This window comes from Pteropus medius, unplaced genomic scaffold, assembly GCF_902729225.1.
Source record: "Pteropus medius unplaced genomic scaffold, Ma_sr-lr_union100, whole genome shotgun sequence".
In the NCBI taxonomy this organism is placed as follows: domain Eukaryota; kingdom Metazoa; phylum Chordata; class Mammalia; order Chiroptera; family Pteropodidae; genus Pteropus; species Pteropus medius.
Genome location: NW_024349519.1, coordinates 12,077,778 through 12,103,916, shown reverse-complemented (window position 1 = coordinate 12,103,916; position 26,139 = coordinate 12,077,778). Strand labels below are relative to the sequence as shown.

Here is a 26,139-nt window from a genome sequence, read left to right as displayed (position 1 = left end):
ATAAATGAATTCAGCAAGGTAGCTGGACACAAAGTTGACACACAAAAAACAGTTGCATTTCTATACACTAACTGAACAATCTGAGGAGAAAATTAAGAAAACAATTTCATTTATAATAGCATCAAAAAGAATAAAATACTTAGCAATTAACCAGGGACGTGAAAGACACGTACAATGAAAACTACAAAACATTTCTGAAAGAAATAAAAAAAGACAAATAAATGGAAAGACATCTCATGTTCATATAATGGAAGACAATATTATTAAGATGTCAGTACTAATTCTAAGTGATTGACATATTTAGTGAAATCCATATCAATCGTCCAATAATTTTTTTTTTTGCAGAAATAGAAAATGCCATTCTAAAATTTATGTGGACTCTCAAGGGACCCCAAATAGCCAAATTCATTCTGAAAAGAAGAAAGGTGGAAGACTCACACTGTCTAATTTCAAGTTACTACAAAGATATAGTAATCAAAACAGTGTGGTACTGGCGTAAGGACAGGTATATAGACCAATGGAATAGAATAGAAAATTTAGAAATAAACCCTTGCATATATGGTAAAATGATTTTCAACAAGGTTCAAGACCATTCAATGAGGAAAAGATAGTCTTTTGAACAAATGGTGCTGAGAAAAGTGAATATCCACATACAACAGAATGAAATTGGACTCCTACCTTATACCATATACAAGAATGAACTCAAAATCGATCCATGGCCTACGTGTAAGACTTAAAACCATAAAACTTAGAAGAAAACACAGGGCATAACTTTATGACATTGGATTTGACACTGATATCTTGGACATGACACCGAAGGCACAGGCGACAAAAGAAAAACGACACACAGAATGGGAGAAAATATTACAAACCATATATCTGATAAGGAATTACTATTCACAATATATAGAAAGCTCCTACAACTTAACAACAAAAGCAACTAGATTCAAAAATAGGCAAAGGACTTGAATAGACATTTTTGTTAAGAAGATATACGAATGGCCAATAAGTTCATGAAAAGATGTTTAACATCATTAATGATTAGGGAAATACAGATTAAAACTATGAGATACCAGCTCACATCCATTAGAAAGCTACTACTAAAAAATCAAAATAATGTGTCGATGAGGATGTAAAGAAATTGAACCCTTGTGCACTACTGGTGAGAATGCAAAATGGTGCAGGTGTTGTGTAAAACAATATGGCAGTTCCTCAAAAAATTAAAACTACAATTACCATATAGTCCAGCAATTCCACTTCAGGATATATATATATATCCAAAAGAATTAAAAGCAGAATCTCAAAGAGATAATTGTATACCCATGTTTATAGTAGTATCATTCACAATAGCTAAAACATGGAAACAGCCCAAGTGTTCATTGACAGGTGAATGGATAAGCAAAATGTGGTATACACTTACAATGGAATATTGTTCAGCCTTAAAAAGGAAGGAAATTCTGACATATGCTACACCATGGAAGAACTTTGCTATGTGAAATAAGCCAGTCACAAAAAGATACCTACTGTATTATTCCACTTAAGTGAGGTACTTAGAATAGGCAAAATTATAGAGACAGAAAGTAGAGTAGTGTAGTTCGGAACTGGGGAGGGTAGAATGGGGAAATACTGTGTAATGGGGACAGAGTTTCAGTTTTGAAGGTGAAAAGAGTTCTGAAGATGGATGGTGGTAATTGCACAACAATGTAGATGTACTTAATACTACTGAACTATAAAAATGTTTAAGATGACAATTTTTATTATCCACAATAAAATAATGACAAGACTGTTAGCAACTATGTGCCAACTATTTTTTAAAAACTTAGAAGTAATAGACACATTTTTAGAAAAATATTACACAGAAACTGGGGAGAAATTAAAATTCTGATTCATCCTATAATTACATGAAATTGAATCTTCCCACAAAGAATGCAACAAGCTCAGACAATTTGCTAAGCAAATTCCTAAAAATTTTAGTAAATATTATTTATTCCAACTGATGCAATCTCTTTTAATTAATAGAAAATGGTCATCTTCTCAACTAATTCTGAAATCCCCACATAATCCTGATATCTAAACCAGATAAAGACATAACCAAAAATGAAAATTACAGATGTATTTCACTCATGAATATAGATATAGAAATCTCAAACAAGATATTAGTATATTGAAACCAACATTGTATAAGAAGGTAAACATTACCAAGTAGGGTTTATTTCAGGTATGTAAGGATGATTTACTATTACATGACCCATAAATGTAAACGATGACATTAATACATTAAAAGAGAAATAATATGACCATTTCAGTAACGAAAAAAGCATTTGATCAGTGTAAATTCATGAAAAGAAAGGAAAAGAGGGAAATTTTTTAACCTGTTGTCATGCTTAAAAACACCTCCACTAATAATACTCAGCAGACATATTTTTAAATAGGGAAATATTAAAAACAAATAATATAGGTATAGTTGTTATCACTCATTCTAGTTGTTATTGCTACATAACAAATCATCTCAAACTTAATGGCATAAAACAACTATTTTATTACTGCTTACGGATTCTGAAGGTTGGGCATTTAGATGCAGTGCACAGTAGGATAGTTTGTTACTCTTACACCCACATGTTCCAAGTAGGATGACTTGAACACTGGAGGTGACTTGATGGCTAGGGACTGGAATCATCTGGAAGTATCTTCATTTTCTTTTCTGGTGATTTGATTCCAGCTGTTGCCTGGGAACTCATGTGGTTTTTCCAGGTGGTCTCACCAAGTGTGCTGGTTTGGCCTTTCTCACATCATGGCAGCTAGGTTCCAAATGCAAGCAATACGAGAGCACAAGGCAGAAGTGCCTTAAATTTTTATGATCTAGTTGGGGGAGTCATACGGTGTTAATTCTGCTATACTGTATTGGCTGTGGAAGTCATAATAATCTACATAGGTTCAATGGGAGGGGACAGAGACCCTACAAATCATTGGGGGGAATAACAGTGATACATTCTTAGAAGAATATGTGTTTGGGAGATATTTTTGATACCATCTTTGGAAAGTCATCACATTACCTCTTGTATTTAGCGTTGTATTGGGAGACATAGCCAGTGCTTTAAGACAAGAAAAATAGAAGTATAAGAATTGGAAAAGGGGAAATAAAATTGTTGTTATTTAGAGGCAATATGATCATTTACATGTAAAATCAAAGGATTATAGACAGATTATTAGATATAAGAGTTTGGCAAAGATGAATGGATATAAAAGTAAAATACTGAAGTCAATTGCATTGTTATACAACAGCAACGAATGACTAAAAAATGTAATTAAAAGAAGACATTAAAGTAGTAGTATAGAATATCAGCATCTAGGAATAAACCTAGCAGGATATATGCAAGACTTCTTTAGAGAAAATTATAAGACTTTGTTAATAGGCAATAAAAAAGGTCTTAACTATGGTATATCTTAATTATAAGATATACCATGTTTATGGACAGGATGGCTCCATATTATAAGGATTTCATTTCCACTGAAATAATTCTATAGCCAGAGACAGATTCACACATTTATGAAACTTTGATATATTATAAATATGGCATATCAGATTAGTAAGGACAGAAGTTAGTATTCAATAAATGAAATTGGAAAAAATCCGTATTGGCAAAAAAATATTAAGCTTTGTATCCACCATATGCAGAAATTAAACCTCAGATGAGTTAAGTATTTATATGTCAAAACTAATATTTTAACTTTTTTTGGTAAAAAATACAGATGTATATTTTTAAAATCTAGGGATAGGGAAAGATTTAAAAAATAAAACTAATATAAACTAGAGGATGTTTGCAGTATACACAGCTGACAATGATTAATATCAAGAATATTTTTAAAAAATCATACAAATCAAAAGCATAGACAACACAGTAGAAAAATAATGAAAGATATAAATAGGTGTTTCACAAAAGAGAAACCATATATTAATAATCATATGAAGATTTAAATTTCATTAATGATTGGGAAAATCAAATTACACAATGAGATACCACTTAAAATCAAGTGTTGGAAAGGATGAAGATTCACAGTATTTCTATACATTGCTTTCACAAGCAACCATTTCGGAAAATAGTTTTTTATAATCCTGTGAAGTTAAACATAGACAAACCTTACAACACAATGATTTCACCTGTAAGCGTATACCCAAGGGAAATTATGTGTATATGCAAAGGTAGATGTGTTGGGGAATGTTCAGGGCAGTTCTGTTCTCAATAACAAGGTGTTGTAAGTTATCCAAATGTCTATTGACAGGAAAATGATTGAATAAACTGTGGTATATTATAGTAGTCAAAAGAATGAATAGTAGGTACAATAATATTAGCAACATAATTTTATGTGAAAATTTAAGTCCCCCAAATTTATGTTATAGGATATCCTTTAAAATTTTGGTAGTGTAATGTTATGTAATGTTATGTAATGTTATGTTATAGGCTATCCTTTAAAATTGTGGTAGATATAAATAAAGCTTCATTAATTTGAAAGCAGGGGGATGATGTAAACTAAATTTAGGATTGTGAGTCCAGGGAGGTACAGGGAGTGATTACATGTAATTTGTTATAAGAATCTTCAGTTTTAAGCTGGATGGTAGGTTTCCATATGCTTTTATTTAAAAACAAACAAACAGAACAACCAGATGCCTTGAGAGTAGAATATGACTGGTAGAGATGCTATGTAGCTAGAACAAAGTGAGTCAGGGGAGTTATAGATGAGGTCAAAGAGGTACTGGGAGCCTCCAATTATATCTAATAGAAGAATAAATAAAATGTCAACAGGGATTTAAAGCTGTCTATGATTAAAGTATTTGAACACTGAAACATTGAGTTTATTATTTCAGTCTTGTCTACCCAAAAGAATGTTGTGCTTATTTTATCAGAATAACCATGTTCTAGGTGGATGAGATTATTGGATGTATCTGTCTAGATAAATGAGGCTTCACTATAGATAGAAAATAATATAGTTGAGAGCAGATAATACCATGAAAGTTATGAAATGCTTTCTTATTAGAGAGGACATTAAACATGTGATCATCTGTACTTCATAATGTTATCAACACTTATTTTACTGTGTTGTTATCTAACACTTTATTATCTGTCGTATAAAATACCTTAATATTGTGATATAGGCTTTTTAAGGATATATTTTTGCTTTCATTCACTAGTGCCACCACAATTCACAACTTTGTCTTCATGCTTCTTTTGCTTACATGTGTGACTCCAAAGCTCATGTCCCATAGAGGTATATATTTTTCATTACTTTTTGGAAAGATTTGGATTTGAGATTGACACGTTGGTTTTAGAGTTTAAAACGTCATTGCTTTATAAAGAGTTATCCACTGTGATTAATGTGTTGGCCTTCAAGCTCATGTCTTAATATGGGTAGAGTTGTTTTAGTGTTAGCAACATGGTCTTTTACTGCTCAAGGTCCAATGTGTTTTTCTTTGAAAAATAAGAGGGAAAGGGAAGTCATGTGGGAACTATTAGCAATGCAATTGCTTTCATTCAGTAATGTATTCCAAAAGCATTGATTCAAAATAGTCTTTGAGCTCCTACTATGTGCTAGGAAGTAGAAAACAGTTAAAAAATTGGTTTCCTACTGTACCTCAGAAGAGCTTATACAAATTTAGATAAACAATTTCCTTGAACAGATAAACCTGAAATTCTGATCTTATATGATTAGACTCTTCAAATAGTTAAGTCTTAATGGCTGTTCATTTTTAACTTTAAGTAAGGGTGTGTGGTGTGTGTGCGTGTGTGCGTGCGTCCTGTTTCTTTCTGATTTACGTTTGCTTGGGACAATCAGAAAAAAAATCACTTGTCTATTGTTTCTAGGAAACATGGCATGAAACATCAAATGGAAAAATATTGTGATTATGAGGATATTGGTTAGCCAGTAGTTTTCCAGATGGGATAGAGATTGAGTTAAATGCTAAGTGGACGGTGTTAACAAGTAGGGCATTTTGGATTGATTGAATAATCTGGATGATCTCTGGGGATTGTTTTTTGAAGTCAGTTACCTTAGTGTCTTTTTTCTGTTAGGCATTTTTTTTTCCATTTTGTTTTGAACAACTTTGTTGTCTGAGATGCATTTTTACATTTTGTATAACTACTTGTCATATAGGAAAGTGTTATGAAGAATACTAATATAAAAAATTTAAATTTATTCACTGGTTAATTGCTAATTTAAAACATTTAAGCCTTTTTTAGTTTTTGTAAAAACAAAACAAAATTTTCATTGACTTTTTTTCAGTGTATTTTGATGGAAATAATAGGTTGTTGGCTCATTGTGCCATATGTTTTTTATATTATCATTAAAAATAAATCGGTTACGTTTGCCCATAGTTTAAAGCTGTACAAAGCTTGATATGACACACAAACTCTGCAATGCCTATTCTTCTTTTCCGGCCTCTCCATTTCTTGTTTTCTTGAGGCAACATGTTTAGCTCATATAGCTGATTCTATTAGTGTTTACCAATACATCCCTAAATAACATATTTATTGTACTACTTCTTGAGTTTTCAGTTTCTATGTGTCAGCTTTCCAATATGGAAGATGGGGCTTTAACTGTCTTTTATGCCCCCCTCTACCCCATACCATATACTTCATCTTTCTCTTACCTTCCCCAAATAGTTATAATTTTGATGCAGTTATTTATTCATTGTTTATATTATTATGACTGAATAATATTCACAGATGAGAAATATAGTATATAATGTTTACTTTTTCTATCATATTATTTTCTCTGTTTTCATTTGGTTAATTTGCTGATCATTAATTCAACCCCAAATATTCCCCTATTTGTTTGAAATCACTCTCATGATGGTAAAACACGATACGATACAGTCTATTGATTTCATTTGTTTGAATACATCTCACAGGAGCTTTCTGATATGTTCCAATGTAGACTGGTTGCTTTCTATTCTTGCTACATAGATAACTTGGGAATTTACTTCACTATTATTTTGGGAGAATTCATTTTCTTTTCACTTTAGATGGATCTCCTGTTTCCTAATCTCATGTTTTTCTGTGTCTTATTTCCTTGGCTTACTCTATAGCTTTTTAAGAAAGAATGTTTGGGAAATATTTTTTTGAGACTTTGAGGGTATGATTATGACTATTCTTTTCTTACCATAAGTATTTGTTAGTTTGGCTGATTATATAATTCTATGTTGCAAATCATTTCCCCTCACAATTTTATAAGCATTGGTCCATTGTTTTTCATCTTCCAGTGACACTGTTGTGAAATCGAATGCCATTATATTCTTTATCCTTTGTATGAAACCTATTTTATCTCTCTAGAAGCTTGTAGGATTTTCCATTTGTCTCTAGTGTGACTTAAAGTGGTTTTTTTCCTTTCTATTTTCTTGGATATTTTAGGATCCATTATATCTGAAAATCCTATCCTTTGGTTTTAGAGAATTTTCCTGAATTATTTTGTTGATGATTTCTTCCTTTTTATTTTCTCTGTTCTGTCTTTGTAGAATTTCTAATAATTAGAAGATGTCTATTCTGGACTGGGTCTTGTAATTTTGTTATGCTTTCACTCTGTTCATTTCCTTTTCTTTTATACTCTGCAGTTTTTCATTTCCGTAATTATATTTATTTTCAAGACCTTAGTCTTGTCATACACCCCTTCTTCACCTTCTGTACTGCCCCCAAAATTAGGTCTTCCCATTCTTATTTCATAGATATACTATCTTCTGTTAACTCTCTAAAGGCATTAGTTATAGTTTTTATTTTTTATTTATTTTTTGAATATTTTTTTGCTATACAGTCTCCATTTCTTCCACCTTCTTCCTTTTTTTTTTGCTTGGTCTCTATTTTTCACATTATAAATTTTACTTATATCTTTAATTGTCCCTGGCAGTCCGCTCATATGTAAGAGTGAAGCACTAATAATAAAGCAGCAAACACATATAATGCTTAGAATGTGTCAGACATTTTGAGTGCTTCATCTATTTTAACTTATTTAATTTTCATAATGACTTTAGGAGTTAGTTACCATTAATATTAATTATTATTATTGTCATCATCTGTTTTTGAGAGATGAGGAAACTGAGTCACAAAATGTTTAGTAATTTGCCTAGTGTAACACAGTTGATAAGTGGCAGAGCTAGAATTTGAATCCAGGTAGCCCGACTCTATTGCCTCTTCTTTTAACTTTTAGACTGTTCTGCCTCGTATTAAAATCAGGAACGAATTGGAAATTCTATACATGTGGATAGGGTTTGTCAAAGTAGTGTTAGCTGAGTGAGCTGTTTGTGGAACCTCTCAGGAGGTCCTTTTCAGGGGTCGATTAGATTCACCAGAGAAGTCTTATAAACTGGTTACTAGAGGTTGAAGTCCAGCCGCTGGCAGTTTGGTCTTTGAGTGGTGAAAGAGGACCTGGAGCATGGGTCTCAATATTTGATACAACTTTGACTTAACCCACCTGTCTCAGTGTCTTCCAATTCAGAGACCCTCGGTTTTACCTTGTCTAGGGGATAAACCTTCAGTCTTCTGCTGTGATGAGGAACTGTAAGTTGCCCAGTTGTGCAGATTCTGAAAGGGGGTCTTAGGATATACCTGTGACTCTTTATGTTGAGTCTGCCCTTTACCCAACTTTCAGTGCCCCCAATTCCTTAGCCTTTTGTGCATTCTACGATGTAAACGTAATTGATTCTCATATTTCCTCACTGGTAGTTTAAGGTTCACCTTGTGTTTGCTTTCAAATTTTTTGCAGTTTTCTCATTTCACATTCTCTTACACCTTGTCTTTATGGGGAAGCAAACAATCAAAACAGATCTTTGCTATCTTTTAAGAAAAAGCTTTTAGGAAAAGGCTTGACTAAATGGCATGTTCTTAATGTGCCATTTAAAATTCTCTATTAGGTCTGTTAAAATAGATCTCAAATGTGTCCTACCTGAAGCATTTCATGATGCTACAACTAAATACATCACCTAAAAATCTTTCCTCTCACCTTGGACATATTTTCTTTTTTCTTAAGACTCTTTTATATTTAATATTATTGTATTTGCATGCTTTTCATACACTCTGCCCTCCCGCTCCTGTACCTGACCATAACTCCTTAAGGACCTTGAGTGATCTTCTTCATAGAAGAAGCTCAATAAAAATTTGTCACATTAAGTCTTGCATATATATTTTTCTTGAAAACCGTTAGCAATATATTAAATATTGAGGATAGTAAAGGAGAGAATTAATACAGTAGTGCAACAAAAGAGATTGAATTCATATGTAAAGAAGTGTGTATATTATTAAACCTAGATATTATGAGATCTTTCAATGTCGATATCTAATCAGAGCAAAGTACACATCTTTCCCTCTTCCAGGACACGAAAGAAAAAACTACATGCTCTGTCAATTTTTTGCCCATGCTCAAGATTCTATAACTTAGATACGAGTTATATTTGGTGTTGCTATATTTGTAGTGTAATGAGATACAGTGTTATGTGCTAGAAATATTCTAAAAAGTTTATAGGTGGACTTTATATAAACTACTGTTTTAAATGTATTAGAGAGGCTAAATCCATAAAGAAGCCCACACTTGTAATATTTCCTTTTAAAAATTAATTTTTCGTTTTTATATTTTGTAAAATTAATTCAGTGCTGTAGTTTTCTTTCCTCCTGATCTTTAAAATGTTCAGAAGGGAACAGAAACTGTTTCAAGACTTGAAACTAAATTATTCAGAGAAAGATTATTGCTTTAGAATAAAGTTTATTTTTTTCTAATACTGTATTTTAAGAAACTCAGGACACATTTGTCTTTTAAAATGTATTAATATTTCTTTGATGATAAAATAGAGAAAAACTATCATCTGCGTTTTAATATGAAAAAGTGCTGAGATATGGAAGACGTCAGTGATCACCAATATGTTCTTTTGTAGAGCTATATCGGTACTTAAGAACCTGATGGTATTTGGTTCATTATGCAAAGCTGAAATGATTGTTAGGCATGGGTATTTGTTTTTGTTTTCAAATTTTCTGGCACCTTACAAATAATTTATTGGGATATGTCTTATGAAAACACATAGAAGCATTACTCTAATAAAAATTCCATTCTTTTGAAACCATATTATTCGGGTACAGTGTTTGTAGATGCTAAAAATATTTTTTAATTGTCTCCTGAGATTTGTGGGATACATGTGGAAACGACAAACTTGGTTTTTATAGTTTGACTTGGTTAATTCTCGGTATCCATATCACTCTTCTTTCCTAATTTCTTCATGAAAAAATGTAATCACATACAGATTTCTATTCAGTTGCGACACAAAATTAATGTGAATTCCATTTCAAACTAACCACCATCAAAAGTTTCTGAAAGTCTGGTTTATATTTTTTAAGTGCAGTATGCGGATGACTGGCTTAGTTTTGATTTTTAAAGTTTTTAGATTAGAATTTTAAAATATGAGTAATGGTGACAATACTTGTATCATATTCAGTTTAATTTAATGTCCTACCTTTTTGTAAGATTTTTTTGTTTACATGTTTCTTTTAGTGTCATTACCTACTGAGTTTCTGTGAAAATAAATTTTCTTTGCTTATTAAATCAAAACAATCCTTGAGATAGTTTTTTACTGTTTATTTACCTTTTTTGTTTTATTTCTGAAGGCATTAATATTAATTTCAGAGAAAAGGTAAAGCATAGCTATAGATGACTACTGCCTCATTGCTCAAAGCAAAGTGCCATAGAAAATGCCTTTAGAATTATTGCTTAAGATGCGCTTTAATTCATTTAGCTGTTTTATTTTTAAGAAGTTGGCGAAGACTGTTTTCCTATAATTAAGTCCTTATTGTATTACTGAGTCAAGGAAACTGTAATTAATATATGGATATGTTCACTTTTGAAATATAGAAAAGGAAACCAGTTATTATTCAGTAGAATATCACTTACAGCTACTGATTCACAACTTATTATGAATTTATTTTTTATTTTAATGTATACCACCTATTTCTTATTTTACTTCTCCAGGTTTTTTAGTTATTTCTTGGTTTATTAGATAAAAGCTTCTTTTTTTCTTCTTTTTTAAAAAGCCCTAGTACTCATGGTTTTTTCCTTTTATTTTTATGATATACATTTAGGACAAAATAAAGCATGTGTTGTCCTACTGCCTATCTCTCTTACATACTTTAAGGGTAAAGTAGAGAGGAATTCTGGATATTTGCTTGTGTTTTTCTCTCCCCTGCTCTCCCATGAATACATGACTTGATTTATCTTGATCAGCCTAGTAACTTGCTCCACATTTTTCCAAAAGTGCAAAGCAGTTTTAGCTAAAAATACACATATCAAAATGCTCCAGAAGTTGTGGCCACAGCTCAAAAATGCTGATCAATTTTGAAAATCTAAATCAACCTCGGCCATGAAACCAAGGGAAGAACCTTTGTGGTGGAGGACAGATTTCCAAAAATTCACCACAGTCCTGTTCTTAGCTAGAGTTTGTGCTGATGTTGCCAGACAACTGAAGAATAGATGCAAAAAGCAGGAAGCATTATTGAATTGAGCCCTAGCGCCAATTTGGGAAAAGCAAATTAAAATGTAAAAGAATATTTTTCCACTCCTGGAGTCTCAACATAAAATGGCAAAATACATGGTTGCTGAAAAAGTCACAGAAATTGCTAATGTTGCCAGAATGGCTAATTTTGCCAGAAAAAAATCCAGTCTTTTTGAGTTAAAAATGCATACACACATAGTTTCTTAAAAAGGATTGTTTTTAAAACCCAAATGAAATAGTTTTAATTTACAAATCACGATGTATATACATTTAAGTCAGAGAGTGTTTTGACATAAATGACTGTGTGTGCGGAGTTTTCAGTGTCTTCCGTTATTTTTCAGGTGCACTTGAAGAATGGATGATGATGATTTTGGTGGTTTTGAGGTATGCAATATTATTTATCTTATTTTACTTACTTATGTAATTGTTTTAACTGTTCAAATTTTAACTTTGAAATGTTTCATTTATCGTTGGTGTTCATGATCTCTTTCTCGATGATTTTGAATGTAGCTTTGGAATAACAAATAAAATCAAGGGAAATTAAAATATATCCTCTTTGAAAGTTAAACTGATTTACTATTATTGAACATTTCATTCTGCTCATAGGAATGGTTTAAATTAAGGTAATTAAGTGCTACTAGTGGAAGCACTAAAGAAGAGGTTTTAAAAATTGTCAGCAGATGATTTTGTTGGGATATGTGTCAATTAGGAAATACTTGTGAGATGAGAGATGACTATTGAAGATCTGTTACATATTTTCTTGTTTATACCTGTAATGAGTTGAGTTAGTCTATTAACTATATAGCCTTTTGGTGGTTTAAAGAGCTAATTAGTATGTTTATGTTGTTAGATTATTCTCTCAGGTTTGAGTTGTATATTTTTTAAGTGGAAATTGTTAGATGAAGAAACACTGTCTTTTCCTTAATCCTTTTCAGTGAGTGTTCATTTTATTGAAATATTTTGTAACCCAGTTATTTTTATGGAGCCAGTATAGTCTTGCAGGAAAATCTCTGGATTAGGAGTCAGGATGCATGAGCTCAAATCCTGGAACTACTATCAAATGAGCTTTGTGATTTTTCTTTTTTAGTAAGATTTAACATAGTTTGAATTTGGTGAAAGATTGTTAAAAATATGGAGTATAATTAATGACATTAATAGGAGATATAAGATACTAAGTATATATCCAGTGTTCTGAATATCATGAAAGAATGGTGTGAGTTGAGTTTTTTTTATGTTAGGATCATTTTCTCTTCTGTTTATCTTTAATTCTGTCAATATGGAGATATTTAGAATATTAACACCGCTTTTCTACATTTCATCTAAAATTGTTTTTGGTTTATTATATATTAATATTTGGGGTTTTATTGGGTGATTGAATCTTGTTTATGTTACTGAAATATAACAATTAAAATTTTGTTAAAATTGCTTATATTTTGAAGAAATGTATGTTTTAGATGTAATCTTAGTTTATTGTTTAGAAATTGTTCGTTATATGAAGGTTAAAACTTGGTATAGTCTTATTTAAATCATGCTTGATTTATTATATTAAGAAAAAAATGAGTAGGTAGTGCTCCTTAGAGGAACAATTATACTTCGACGTTATAGTCAGTGGATCTATTACTTTTAATATTGCATAGGTGCAATGTTAACCAACCATGCCAATTTAATTGCGGTTATTAGGTTTCGTTCTTTCCATATCCTGTTGTAGAAATATAGAAGCTCATTATCCTTAGTTATATAAACCATGTTTATTTTTCATAGTTTGTAGAGAGTAGCTACTGTGCTCTACATCACTTGGTAGATTTCCCCAACTTCTCCTTGGCTGACACTCAATGCAGAATGTGAATCGAAATTATGATATTTTTTCTATAATAATTTTACTTTGACCTGGATGCTTAAGAGACAGAAAACTGCACTTTACCCGCATCTCAACATTAAGTAATTGTCCCTTAGTTGTAAAAGTGTCGAATAGGAGGGCTTGTTTGTTTAAAATATCAGCTTTAGGAATTCTACATGTTGAATACTAGTAAATCCAGCTGGTGGATTATTCAAGAATTTAGATGAATCCTGTTTCTTTAGATTGATCTCTAATGAGGTCTTATGCTATTATTGAAAAAGATTTGGTCTCAAGAATTTTAAAGAAAAAGGATTTTTTTTTTATATACATAGGTAAAGGTGGTAAGTTAGTTTAGAGTACTTAGACATAAAATTTACAACTGAAAATGTGGTTAAGGATAGATACAGTAAAAATTTTATTGGCAGGAGATATATCTGAGTAAGAAAGGAACATTTTACTTAAAGATCATAGAGCAGGAGTACAGGGGAGGTAAGTAATGCTGGGGTGGTAGCAATGAAGACTGAAAAGCAATTAAGCATTCGGAGAGAATTTGAAAATGTGTGTTGTATTAAAAAGAATATGCTTGTAGAAATGGAAGTTTGATTGCTTACATAGCATTTCCGCTTTTCAGATCTACAATAATTATGCCTTTATTTTCTAGGCTGCAGAGATTTTTGATGGTGGAAGCGGTGAAACCCAAACTACATCTCCTGCTATTCCTTGGGCTGCTTTTCCTACAGGTACTGGTATACCACAACTAGGAATTTTTTTCTTATTTAACACTTTTGCCTTTTCTTTGAAGGCCTCTTTCTATCTTTGCATGTGACCTTCTCTGATCTAAAAAATGAAATGACCCAGATTTAATCTAGGTTTTTTTCATACCAAATTATGAATTTCATAGCAAATTCTCAATGGTGACTTGAGGCATGATTCAAAAAATGATAACACGAAAATTAAATGCAATTAAAAAGTGCAGTTTACATTTCCTTATATGTCTTAGTTTTAGGAAGGTATGGTTTAAATAATTTTTTTAGGTTGTCCAGTTTATTAATTAAAGACTTTCTTTTTATGTTCTATAAATATTCTCAAATTTTATGAGAGATTCTCTAAATATCTCATAATTTATCTCCACCAGTATTTATCTCTACCACTATTTAAATTTAGAGGTTTTTACAGGAAAGTCATTCAAAAATATTAAAAATTAAAATTAAGCCATCCAAAAATTAAATAAAAAGTAAATTCCATTCTCGAGAGATTTTTGGAAGTCTGAGTACTAATATAATTTATGTCTAAATAGTATTTTGAGTTTCTAGACTTTTTGTTCTGACAACTCATTGTAAGGTCAGAGGTAGAAGATGAAAATATTCTTTAACAACTCCTCTTAGTCTTAAATTATTAGAGGTATTCATCCTACAAATATTTTCTCAGTGTTCGTTATACAGTTGGCACTATGGGAATATGTCCTTTATTTCAAAGGAAGATAGGGCAGGCACATGCATATTTGTGATTTGGGCAGAATGATCCATTTCATCATCCATTCGTTTAGCAAATGTTTCATGCGTATTAGGAACCAAATATTATTCTTGAAACAGTTTATATTGTTGATCTGGACTTTGAAGGATGCATCTGCTTTCAGTGGCAAAGATGGGAGAATGGAGAAAGATTTTGAAGGGAGAAGAAGAAATGGAACAAAGGTGTAAATAAATGTGGGAGAGAAGATAGCATGATTAAGAGGCTCATTCTTATTTGAGGGCATTATATATGTTGTTTTCTTTGCCTGGAATTTTCCACCTTGATTTCCACTTCCACTCTCTCTCACTTCCTTACTGTACTAATTCCTATTTGTTTATGTGTTGTTTCTTGCTTTAATCTTTCTTTTTCTGGAAAGCTTCCCAGAGAACCCACTCACAACGGCATGCACCTATATTGACTTTCATGTTATACTGTAAGTTTTTTGGGTTAGGCTCTATATGTCTGTTTGTCCTGTCGTTAATGTCTTAAACGCCAAGCATAGTGCCGAGCGTATAGTTGGCTCTCAATAAATATGTGTAGAAAGAATAATTAAAGAAGAATGAATGGATAAATAACTGAATGAATGACTAGACTAGGGTGACAATGGAAATTAATAGGGAGATTTGGGATAATGATATTTATGTAATGGTTTAGGATTTGTAGTGCACAGTCACAATTATTGTAAAGTAAGTAGGGAAGCGACACTATTTCTGTTGTACAGATGATGAAATGTTGGTTTATTAAAGTTTTAGAGTTTGATACAGATAAATATATTAAGGAATAAAATCTAGTCTTTCAAATTCTATCCCAGTTCTTTTTCAGTTTTTTGAAAGAAACATCAGCAGGACTGTCTGACTGACTGGATATCAGGATGAAAGAGGCATCAAAACTGACTTTTGAGGTTTCAAGCCTTGGTTCCAAAAGAATTGTACCTAGAGTTTAGGGGAAAGGTCAAGGTTGGGGTTCTTGGTTTGGGAGTTTTTCCACTGATATGACAGTCAAAGTTGTAGGAGATCGCTGTGGGAAACAGTATGTAGAGAGAATAGGGTTAAGTAGAGAAATCTGGTTGTCCATACTTAGGGAACAGGAATAAGAAAAAAAGACAGAAGACTTGAGAGATGAGAGTATGAGTTGGTGCTGCAACACAGACATCAGTAGGAAATTTCAGAGAAGGTGTGGTCACTGGTGTCAGAGGCTATAGAGAAGTCAGTGAAATCTGAGACTGGGAGAAAACCCACATACAGTTATCAGTGGCTTTTAAGGAGATAGCTTCAGTAGATTGGAAGTTGAGGCCAAACTGCACTTCATTACTTTATGTGAAAGCAGGAACCGAGTCTATTTTCCTATAATTATTGTGGCAGTGCATTAAAGAATTGTGTGTTGTGGGCAGATTATCTAGTTCCTGTTTTCCTAGAGTGAATCTATCTCTATCTCTATCTCTTTATGTATAGATGTGTGTGTGTGTGTGTGTGTGTGTGTGTGTATGTCTGTCTGTCTGTCTAGTCTCGAAGCCTGAATAAATGAGCATTCAGAAATTAACCTCTAATGCGCTTAGTGTGTGTAAACACACACACACACACACACACACACACACACACACACACACACACACACACACACACACACACACACACACACACACACACAATGTCTCTCCTTCACTCTCTTAAATAAAAGAATAGATCTGAAGAAAGTCTCCTCTCTGATTTTCCTTAGTGACTTAAAGAAGTGGAGGAAAACAAACCTGACCAGGAGCTGAAGTTAAAGGTAGGGTAGGTGTTTGCTCAGCCAAAACAATTTTTCTCCTTTGTAGAAAATGTTTGTCTTCCTGTGGCTGCTGGAAAAGTCGGCCTCTGATTCAGGTATCTGGAAGTTGTTTAGACATGAGTGATGTGAACAACCTAATTAGCATAGCAATTTAATCATTTCCATACTAAAGACCAGAGAAGACGGGGAACTTTAAGAGATCTAAAGCAGATTCTTTTCAGTTTAAGAAAAGACTAATAGTCTCCTTTTGTCTGTTTCTCCATCTATATCCTAGCTGTCTGTAATATATATGAAAACTATTTTTAAGAGAGATGAATATTAACCAAGCTCTAGCACAGCTTAAAATCATAGAAGATTACTCAGAAACATTTGGTTTAAGATTTTGAAGTATTTAGGGAGAATAGAAATTTTCATTCTTGGGGTTAGGATAAAGGATTTTGTTAAGTAAAGAGTGTAGTGGGCTTAGGGTACCTGGTGATTATCCTGCTTCAGAGTTGGCACTTAGTTGGAGGTTGATTTCATAATAGCAACTGGAATAATGAATCTATCTCTTAAAAGTGTCTGTAACCTGCAGTACCTACTGTTAATGAATCGAGTTTCCTCAGGACATACATCTCACTGTGATAGTACCATCATTTACAGAGTGGGACCTTCTAAAATGCTAGTTTATGCGCAGTACTGATGATAAAATTAATAATTTGCCAGTCAGAACAAATGAAATGTGCATATTGGTTCTTTACACAAACTATTATCTCTTGGCTCATATCTTGTTAAGGTATGGCATCTAACTTTTAAAATGTGTCTCTATTTCCATTATCGTAGAGTTGGAGTATATAAATAAGAGATACATCTATGGAATTTTCAATTTCCAGTTTTCCTCTTGTCTTTACTATCATTAGTAAGTGTGGCTATCATTTATTTCAGTGAAATAAATGAGAAGAATTGTCTCTATTGAATCATTTTCTCCCTATTTCATAACCTTACCCTCCAGCTTGTCCTCCATGGCTGTTCTATTTGAAGCCTGTGAGCTAGTCAAACTGTGATCTACATTGTGTTCCTAGATGATATCTGTTCCTATCTCTTTGCCATTGCTTTTGATTGTGATACCTTCCTTCATGTCCCATCTGCTTACTTGAGTCTTTTTTCTTTTAAGAAAAGGTATTGAGCTTTCACTGAATTTGTTCCACATGTCTTAACTGCTCCTTCTTCTTCTTAACTACTTTTTTCCTGCACCACTTGCTTGGCACTTAGGTTATGCCAATTAGTATTTTTTTTTAATTGTGGTAAAATACATGTAACATAAAATTTACCATATTGTCCATTTTTAAGTGTATGGTTCACTATTCAGTATATTCACATCATTGTGCAACCAATCTCTAGAACTTCTTCATCTTATAGAACTGAAATTCTGTAACCATGAAACAATAGCTACCATTTTCTCCTCCCCCCAGCCCCTGGCAACTCCCACACTACTTTCTATTTCTATAAATATGACTACTCTAGATATGTCATATAAATAGAATCATATAATATTTCTGTTTTTGTGACTGATTTATTTCACTTAGCAGTGTCCTCAAGGTTCATCCATGTTGTAGCATGTAATAGAGTTTCCTTGTTTTTTTTTTTTGACTGAATAATATTACACCATATGTATAGACTACATTTTGTTTATCCATTCATCTTGTCATTGGACACTTGGGTTCCTTCCTTTAGCTATTGTAAATAATGCTGCTATGAACATGGGTGTACTAATTTGTATTTTTAAAATATATTTTTATTAGTACAACTCCCATTTCTACGTCTATTTTTGTCTAAGCCTTTGAGGGAAGAGACTGTGTTTTAATCCTTTTTGAATCCTAAGTACCTAGGATATTATTGTGCCTCGTTAGTAAACAATACTCAGTAACTGTTTCTTGATTGTTAGAAGAGCAGTTTTACTTTAAAGTAATTATTTTTTATTTTTAAAATTCTTTTGGGGTAAATAGTCTTTCAATTACAAGTTAGAGGAAGCCAAACCTAAATTTTCCAGAAAAATTATAACTTTGGAAATCTTAATTACTCAATGATGGCTAAGAAGCTACTTCCTCTAGGGCTCAGTTAACTTTCTTGGTCATTCCCAATTTAGATGATTTGGAAATAATGATTAACAAGAGTTGTCACACATTCTTGGAAAGAGAGAATAGCTATTGTGCTGGTTTTTTTTGTTTTGTTTTGTTTTTTAATTTTCTTTCCTGATACTACTGCATTTTAGCAGGTAACACCAAAGGACAGGAAAAGCTAGACTAAATTTTAGTTCACAATACTAGGGCGTCTAGAAGCAATAATAATAATTCTGTAACCATTTCTTTTAACTGCCCCTTTTTAAATTTATTTTTCTAAACATTTTTCCAAAGGAAAATCATTCCATATTTTGCATAGCATATAATATCAGAATGTTTTTGAGTTGGCTACTCATGGAACTGTATGTTTTAGATTTTTTTTTTTTTTTTTGGCTAAAAATTCTCTCTTTTTTTTACATCATTGTCAAACAATTCACTATGTTTTATAATTTTTTTAAAAAAATATTATTTATGCTTACAGCACCTGGTCTTCTTGGGTGGTCTCCCATCCAAGTACTAACCAGGTCTGACCCTGCTTAGCTTCTGAGATCAGACATTGGGCTTGTTTAGGGTGGCATGGCCGTAAACCATGGACTGTGGCTCTACTGAGGCGCGAACCCAGGACCTTCTGTGTGTAAAGTAGACATGCTAACCGCTACATTATGGAACCACATCCTCTTTTGTAAATTTTTTATGGGACTTGTAATGCTCTACTTTTTGGTAAACTAACTTCAAAATGAATGTCTATCTTGTGATATATACACATGCATGTATATACATATAAATGCAAATATATGTGTGTGTGTGTGTGTGTGTGTGTGTGTGTGTGTATCAGAATATAGACATATATATAGAGATAGATAGATATTCCGATTTCTTCCTCATTCTCTACTTTTATTTCCCGGTGCAAATTCTCTTCCCTGTCATTCCCTTTTGAGGGAAGGACTTTATCTTTCCTGACTTTCCAAGTTCTAAGATCATTACACTGTTAGTCTTGGTTTGACTTCAGTATATTTCTGATTGTTTCCTGATTGCAGCAGACCCAAAGTTTCAGAATCCATGAGATTTATTTAAATTAATTTTTACAGTGTTCATATGACACAGGAATCCGTCTTCTGGGTATCTATCCCAGAAATTTGAAAACATTTATCTATAAAGATATATGTACCCTTGTGTTCATTGCAGCATTATTCATGGTGGCCAAGACATGAAAACAACTGAGTGTCCTTCAACAGATGATTGGATAAAGAAGATGTGAAACATATATACTGTGGAATACTATCAGCCACAAGAAAAGATGAAATATTGCCATTTGCAACAAAATAGATGGATCTTGAGAATATCATGGCTAAGCAAAATAAGTCAGATGGAAAAAGTCAGGAACCATATGATTTTAGTCATATGTGGGATATAAAACAAAGCAACAAACCAACAAGACAAACAAAAACTCATAAACACAGAAATGGTTTATTGGTTGCTGGATGGAAAGAGAGGGAGGGAGAGTTAGAAAAGGGTAAAGTGGTTCAAATATATGATGGCAGAAGATTTGACTTTGTGTGGTGAACACAACTTGTAATAGATGATGTATTATAGAATTGTACACTTGAAACCTATATAATTTTATTAACCTATGTCACCCCAATAAATTTAATAAAAAAGAAAAGACAAAAGATTTAAAAAATTGTTTTCATTCATTCATTCACTAATTTGCTCATTATCACATGTTTAAAAGTATACTGTGTATCAGATACCACATACCATGTGCTGTATATCTTATCCTGTTTTCAGTGATGCCATATGCAAATTGTTGCAAATGACGGATGTTTCATGAAATGTATTAATATTGGCAAACACTTTTTTCAATAACTTTAGCTTCAAATCTTTGCTAGAGGTTGTGTGAAAAAATACGAAGTCAGAAAGCGTTGTCTTGTTGCCATTGTGTACAATGTGGGTGGTACTGTTTTAGAAGCAAATGACTGTTCACTTTTTGCTTTTAACTGTATAAATATAAATTGTCCTGAAGGCGAGGTGGGAGGCAAAACCTTGAATACTGTCCTTTCCAATATGTTTCTAAGTTCCTCGTAGCACTACACAGACCACATTAGAATGCATTGACCATCAAAGGGAAAAACAAGAGGTCCAGATAGATACTTTAATCCAAATTAGCTCCTTCAAAACAGCTTATATAGAAGGCAAACTAAACTGTCTGTCACAAGCCAACCCTTTAGAAGGAATAATGGGAATTGGACCAGCAGATGTTGAACCAAATAACTTAGATGTGGTTCACTTTGCATCTGGAGCTATTTGCATACAAAGCCAACAGGAAAGTTCAAACATTTTTCTCAAGACATTGGCAGAGAGAAACCTGGAAGACAGATGCCTTTTTGATTTCATGGTTCAGTTTTTCCATTCTCCATTCTCCTGGCCAGAAAACCTAGGACAACAAATCGGTCATTTTATTAATATCCCATTACTCTCCTTGCTAACCCTGTTTTTCCAGTAGAATCTGTATTACACATCTACAAGAATTCAGAACCTGAGTCTACACATTTTTGTTTGAGAAAAAATTTTGATATTCTTTTTTAGATTTATATGAAGAATAATAAACATTAACTGAATTTTATTCTGTTCTATATTTGAGATAAAATTTTAAGGTGAATTATTACGTAGTCACATGCTGGTAGGCAGTATATACCTATACAACTGTTTAAAAATTTTCCAATCCTTGTACTTTGTATCCATAGTAGACATTTTTGCTAGCACATAAACTGGATTTCCATTGTAGAATAATAATTTTATAATATCTTTATACCAATTATTTGATAGAAGATTGCCAGATAGCTTCTTTTTGCTACTTCTGGTATTTTTTTCTTAACTCCCAGGTTATTAACTTTTCTTCGTTTTTTCTGGAGCCAGATTTTATAAATGGTGACTAAGCTGATAGCTTCTATAAAGCTGTGAGTTATTACCGTGCATGTAAGTATTAGTCTTTATGTGGATTTTCAGTAATTTATGTCAGTTGCTGTCTTCATTAATGCATATAACAGGAAATATATCAGTGATTTTGTTATGACTTTGAAGATAAGGTTTATAGTGTTTAGAATCAAATATCTCTCTCTGACTATGGTGTGAAGACTTTTGCCTTTGCCTTCAACTAACTGTAACTTCTCTGAAACTCAGTTATTTAATCTATAAATCGAAGGAGTAGATGATATCTGTGTTCTTCCAGATTTTGAGTTCTAAGTTTATTTCAACATTTATTTTCTGGTTATAATGTCTGTAATATGAGTACAGGTGAATTATGGTACCTGATTTCAACTGCATGGTTCAACTCTCACAGTACTATTCTAATAAATTACATCTTTTCTCTGAAAACATAGCTATAAATGTAGAACACAAATATTAATGTGAAGGACTATAATATTGAAGAGAAACTTGGTCCTCTTCTATATATTTTAATTATTATCAGTTACTGTTGAAACTGATTTTTCTTATAGTATTTTATACTACAATCTTTATCTAATTCTGAACTTGCTTTATAAAAAGTGGTTTTGATTTTAGGATACTATAGAATATATTTTAAAAGATAAAACAATTTTAAAACAGAGCTTTGCAGGGATTTTCTCATATTACTAAAAAATGAAACCTTGGCTGTTAATTATTTTTCTATAAGATGAACATAGTGCTCTATCATCATAATCCTGAATTAGCCAAAAATAAATCTTAGAATCTACTTGTTTCAGTAACAGTAAGAATCATTGCCCAGTGTTCATATACCAATATAGAAATTTCTACATAGTTATCCCTCTGAATTATATTTGGCCTCAGAAAATAAACTTTTTATTATTTTTGACAGACAGGCAGACACACATATATAGTATAAAAGGCATGAAAGAAAAGAGAAATGTTAATAAGGTACAATGAAAATTTTTTTTATCTTAGTCCCCTGGTTGCACTTCCCCGATTTAACTTGTTTTATATTTTCTTTTGCAACTCCTCAGATATCTTCCAGGCACATAAAAATGTGAATGTATCCTCCTTTTTTTTTTTTTGTTTTTACACATATGTCACATATTGTATATACCTGCTAATAACTCTTGCTTTTTTTCTCCCACAATAAGAGTTATTTCTACAGGAGTACTTAGAGAACTTTGAAATTCATTTTAGTGCTTGCATAGTACTCTTTAACATGAATGTACCCATTTTCATGTAACCAATTATTTCCCTCCTAGTTTCTTGCTGCTTACAAACACCCCTACAGTGAATATTCTTGTATGTATGTTCAGCAACACTATTTTAATTTAGATGATAATTTATGTTTCTGTGACATACTAGATAGATCAATAGAAATTATCAAATAGTTCACTTACTGACTTTATTAATGTAAGTATGGGGCAAACATGCTCTCTAATTCTAAATAATGTCAGATTTCATATTTATATGGTCACACATAAGACCTATTGATCACATTGAATGCGATGGTAATTTTATAAGTACATTGAAAATAAAGTCTTTTTAACTGACCCTGGACAAATTAGTGGTAACATGATAGGTTGACATGGTCTTTAGTTGTCACATTGTATTTTTTAATGTATCAAATAATGCTTATTGCAACTTTGTTTAGAATAACCCTAAACTAGAAACAACCCAACTGTCCATCAAAAGTAAAAAGTTTAATATTTTGGGGTATTTTTATATAATAAAACACTATACACTTGGAAAATTAACAGTCTACAGCTACACATAACAACATGAAAGAATCTCATGAACATATATACTGTCCTTACACTATCTTTAAGGGATCAATATGAGGTCTTAATTGACAAACTGTTTTATAATTCAGATCCTAGTGCTGGAATCCTTGAAGTCTACTGGGTCAGCCTCCCTTTGGAGTCCTGGAATTCTTTTTTTTTTAAATTTCCATTCCCCCACTCCCACCCCTTTGGCAACCATCAGCTTGTTTTCTGTATCTATGGGTCTGTTTCTATTTTGTTTATTCATTTATTTTGTTTTGTTTTTTAGATTTCATGTTTAAGAGAATCATATGGTCTTTGTCTTTGTCTGACTTATTTCACTTAGCATAATACCCTCTAGGTCCATCCATGTTGTTGCAAATGGCAAGATTTTATTTTTTTATTCCTGAAGAATATTCCATCATGTATCTATACCACATCTTCTCTATTCATTCATTTATTGTTGGCTGTTACTAGTAATGCTGCAGTAAGCACAGGGACGCATCTATCTTTTGGAATTATTGTTTTTGTTTTTGTTCAGATAAGACTCAGAAGTGGGATTACCAGATTGTATCGTAGATCTATTTTTAATATTTTGAGGAATCTCCATACTGTTTCCATAGTGGCTACACTCATTTATAATCCTACCAATAGTGCATGAGGATTCCCTTTTCTTTACATCCTCACCAGCACTTGTTGATTTATTGATGAGGGCTACTCTGACAGGTGTGAAGTGATATCTTATTGTGGTGGACCTCTTTAGATGGATTAGTTTGGACTAAGTACCTGTAATAATGGACACATATTTTAGGATAAACAACACAGAGACCACTTAAAGTATTTAGAAATTATAACAGAAAGATGTTTCAGGATATACTTTAGAACTGTGAAGAAACAGTGGAGTTTTTACCAAATCTTAATCCTGTAGAAAGTTTGCCTGATATAAAGGATTTGATCATTTTGTATTTGTCAAGTCTGAAGTCAGGATAAAGGAAGTGGGTAAAAGGTGATTCAGCTAATTTAGATGGAAACTTTAATTCAGTTTGGCAAACATCACAGAGTTGACAAAACACTGTAATCAAGTATTACATATAGTTTGGTTATTATGAAACCCAACTAAATTTAGCCAACTAAATCAACTGTTATTTTCTTCTTCAACCATCTGCTTAACATTTAGGGACACATAGCAAGTAAAACAAAGGAAAATTTTGGTGATATATTTGTTCATTTATCCAACAAATAAACATTTATTGAACTTATTGATCCATTAGGTTCCTAAAGGGACATTCTTATATTATTTTAAATCCTTGGTCTTGTGATCTAAACACAGATACTTAGTTTTGATGGAATGTTTGATGAAATTTATGAATTTTATTTCTCCTAAAAGTTGAAGATAGATTACCTGCACATTGGTTATGATCCTGTTTGAAGCCAGGGGGTAAGACTCTTTATTTTCTACCTTCTCTTGGTTTTTTTTTTTTTCCTCCTCTCTGTTCAATAAGCATTTGTTATCTATAAAGTACAGGGGGAATAATGGAAAACAACAAGATTGACAATGCTATGAATTCGTTAAATTAACATTTGTTAAGTGGAGCATAGGCTGCCAGATAGTGAGTTGCATTTCAACTGCAGACTGCAAGAGAAAGTGAAATATAGAAGTTTATAATTCACAGGTCCTGGAGGAAGTACATGGCATGTCTCAAGGTACCACATGGAGAAGTCAAGGCAGGGTACAGATGGAGAGACAGGACCTGGAACACATGCCTTTATTAGGGTCCCTGGGGAGTGATTTGGGGTTCCTGGACTAAGGCTGGATTAATCAATTCAAACCAAAAGAGCTAGGTTTTGGTAAGATCCATGGGGATGTTATTTTATCTAAGGAGCGCACAGGGGTAAGGCCCTGGGAGGCAGGGAGAGATTGTTGATCGCAAAGGCTGTTGGAGAAGTCATATCATATTTTCTTGTGACTCAGTAGGCTGTTATATAAGGAATGTACTTGCATGAGAGGGCTACTGTCAGTTTAAGGTCTCTGCAGGCCACTTGGCCAAACAAAATGGATGCTCAGGCAGCAATACCATGGAGTAGCTTAGCTAAACTCTTGACATACAAGATGTCTGCCTTCATGAGTCTTATAGACTAGAAAGGTGCACAGAAATGAAATAATTATAGATAATTAATTATAACTAGGACTTTTTGAGGTAGATACAGGTGTCAGTGTGAACAGAGAGAGTGAGGTGGGCACTGCATTATAGCCTGGAAGGATATCAGACCACTGCCCGAGTCCAAATAGGGGTAAGCAGGTTAAAAGCCTGTAATGTTTAGGAAGGCAAAGCTTATGTGAAAGACCTCAAAGCTTTGCAGCAGAGAGGATATAGATCTTTTTGCTTTCTAAATATTAACTTTAGTCAGTGTTGACACTCTAATTTTATTTTTGTTTTTTGGTTTATTAATTTCAATGATTGTTACTTGCTTTATTTTGTTGGGTTTATTCTTGTATTTTTTCTAATTTAAAAAATTTCGAGGTTTCTCTCTTTAACTTTTACTTTTCTTTTGAAATATAGGTATTCAGGGTTATAGCTTCTTTAACCAATCAGCATTAGGTGGCTTTCAATCTTGGATATTGTGAATAGCGCTGCCAAGAACATAGAGATCTTTATGAATTATTGTTTTGGTTTT

At 32.5% G+C, this 26,139-nt stretch overlaps 1 protein-coding gene across 9 annotated transcripts in view; it reads left to right on the top strand.

Moving 5' to 3' along the window:
- The window catches only part of CCDC91 (coiled-coil domain containing 91), a 354,495-nt gene that overhangs the window by 37,756 nt on the left and 290,600 nt on the right, over positions 1–26,139 (top strand). For 4 of the 9 annotated variants that reach the window (XM_039882427.1, XM_039882425.1, XM_039882426.1 and 1 more), the window contains exons 2-4: positions 5,189–5,265; positions 11,857–11,899; positions 14,014–14,092. In XM_039882427.1, the coding sequence (XP_039738361.1) occupies positions 5,217–5,265; positions 11,857–11,899; positions 14,014–14,092 (171 nt within the window). In that variant the 5' untranslated portion in view covers positions 5,189–5,216. Of the gene's footprint in view, positions 1–5,152; positions 5,266–11,856; positions 11,900–14,013; positions 14,093–26,139 lie in introns of all 9 variants that reach the window. The other 5 variants (XM_039882422.1, XM_039882421.1, XM_039882420.1 and 2 more) reach the window with 2 other exon arrangements.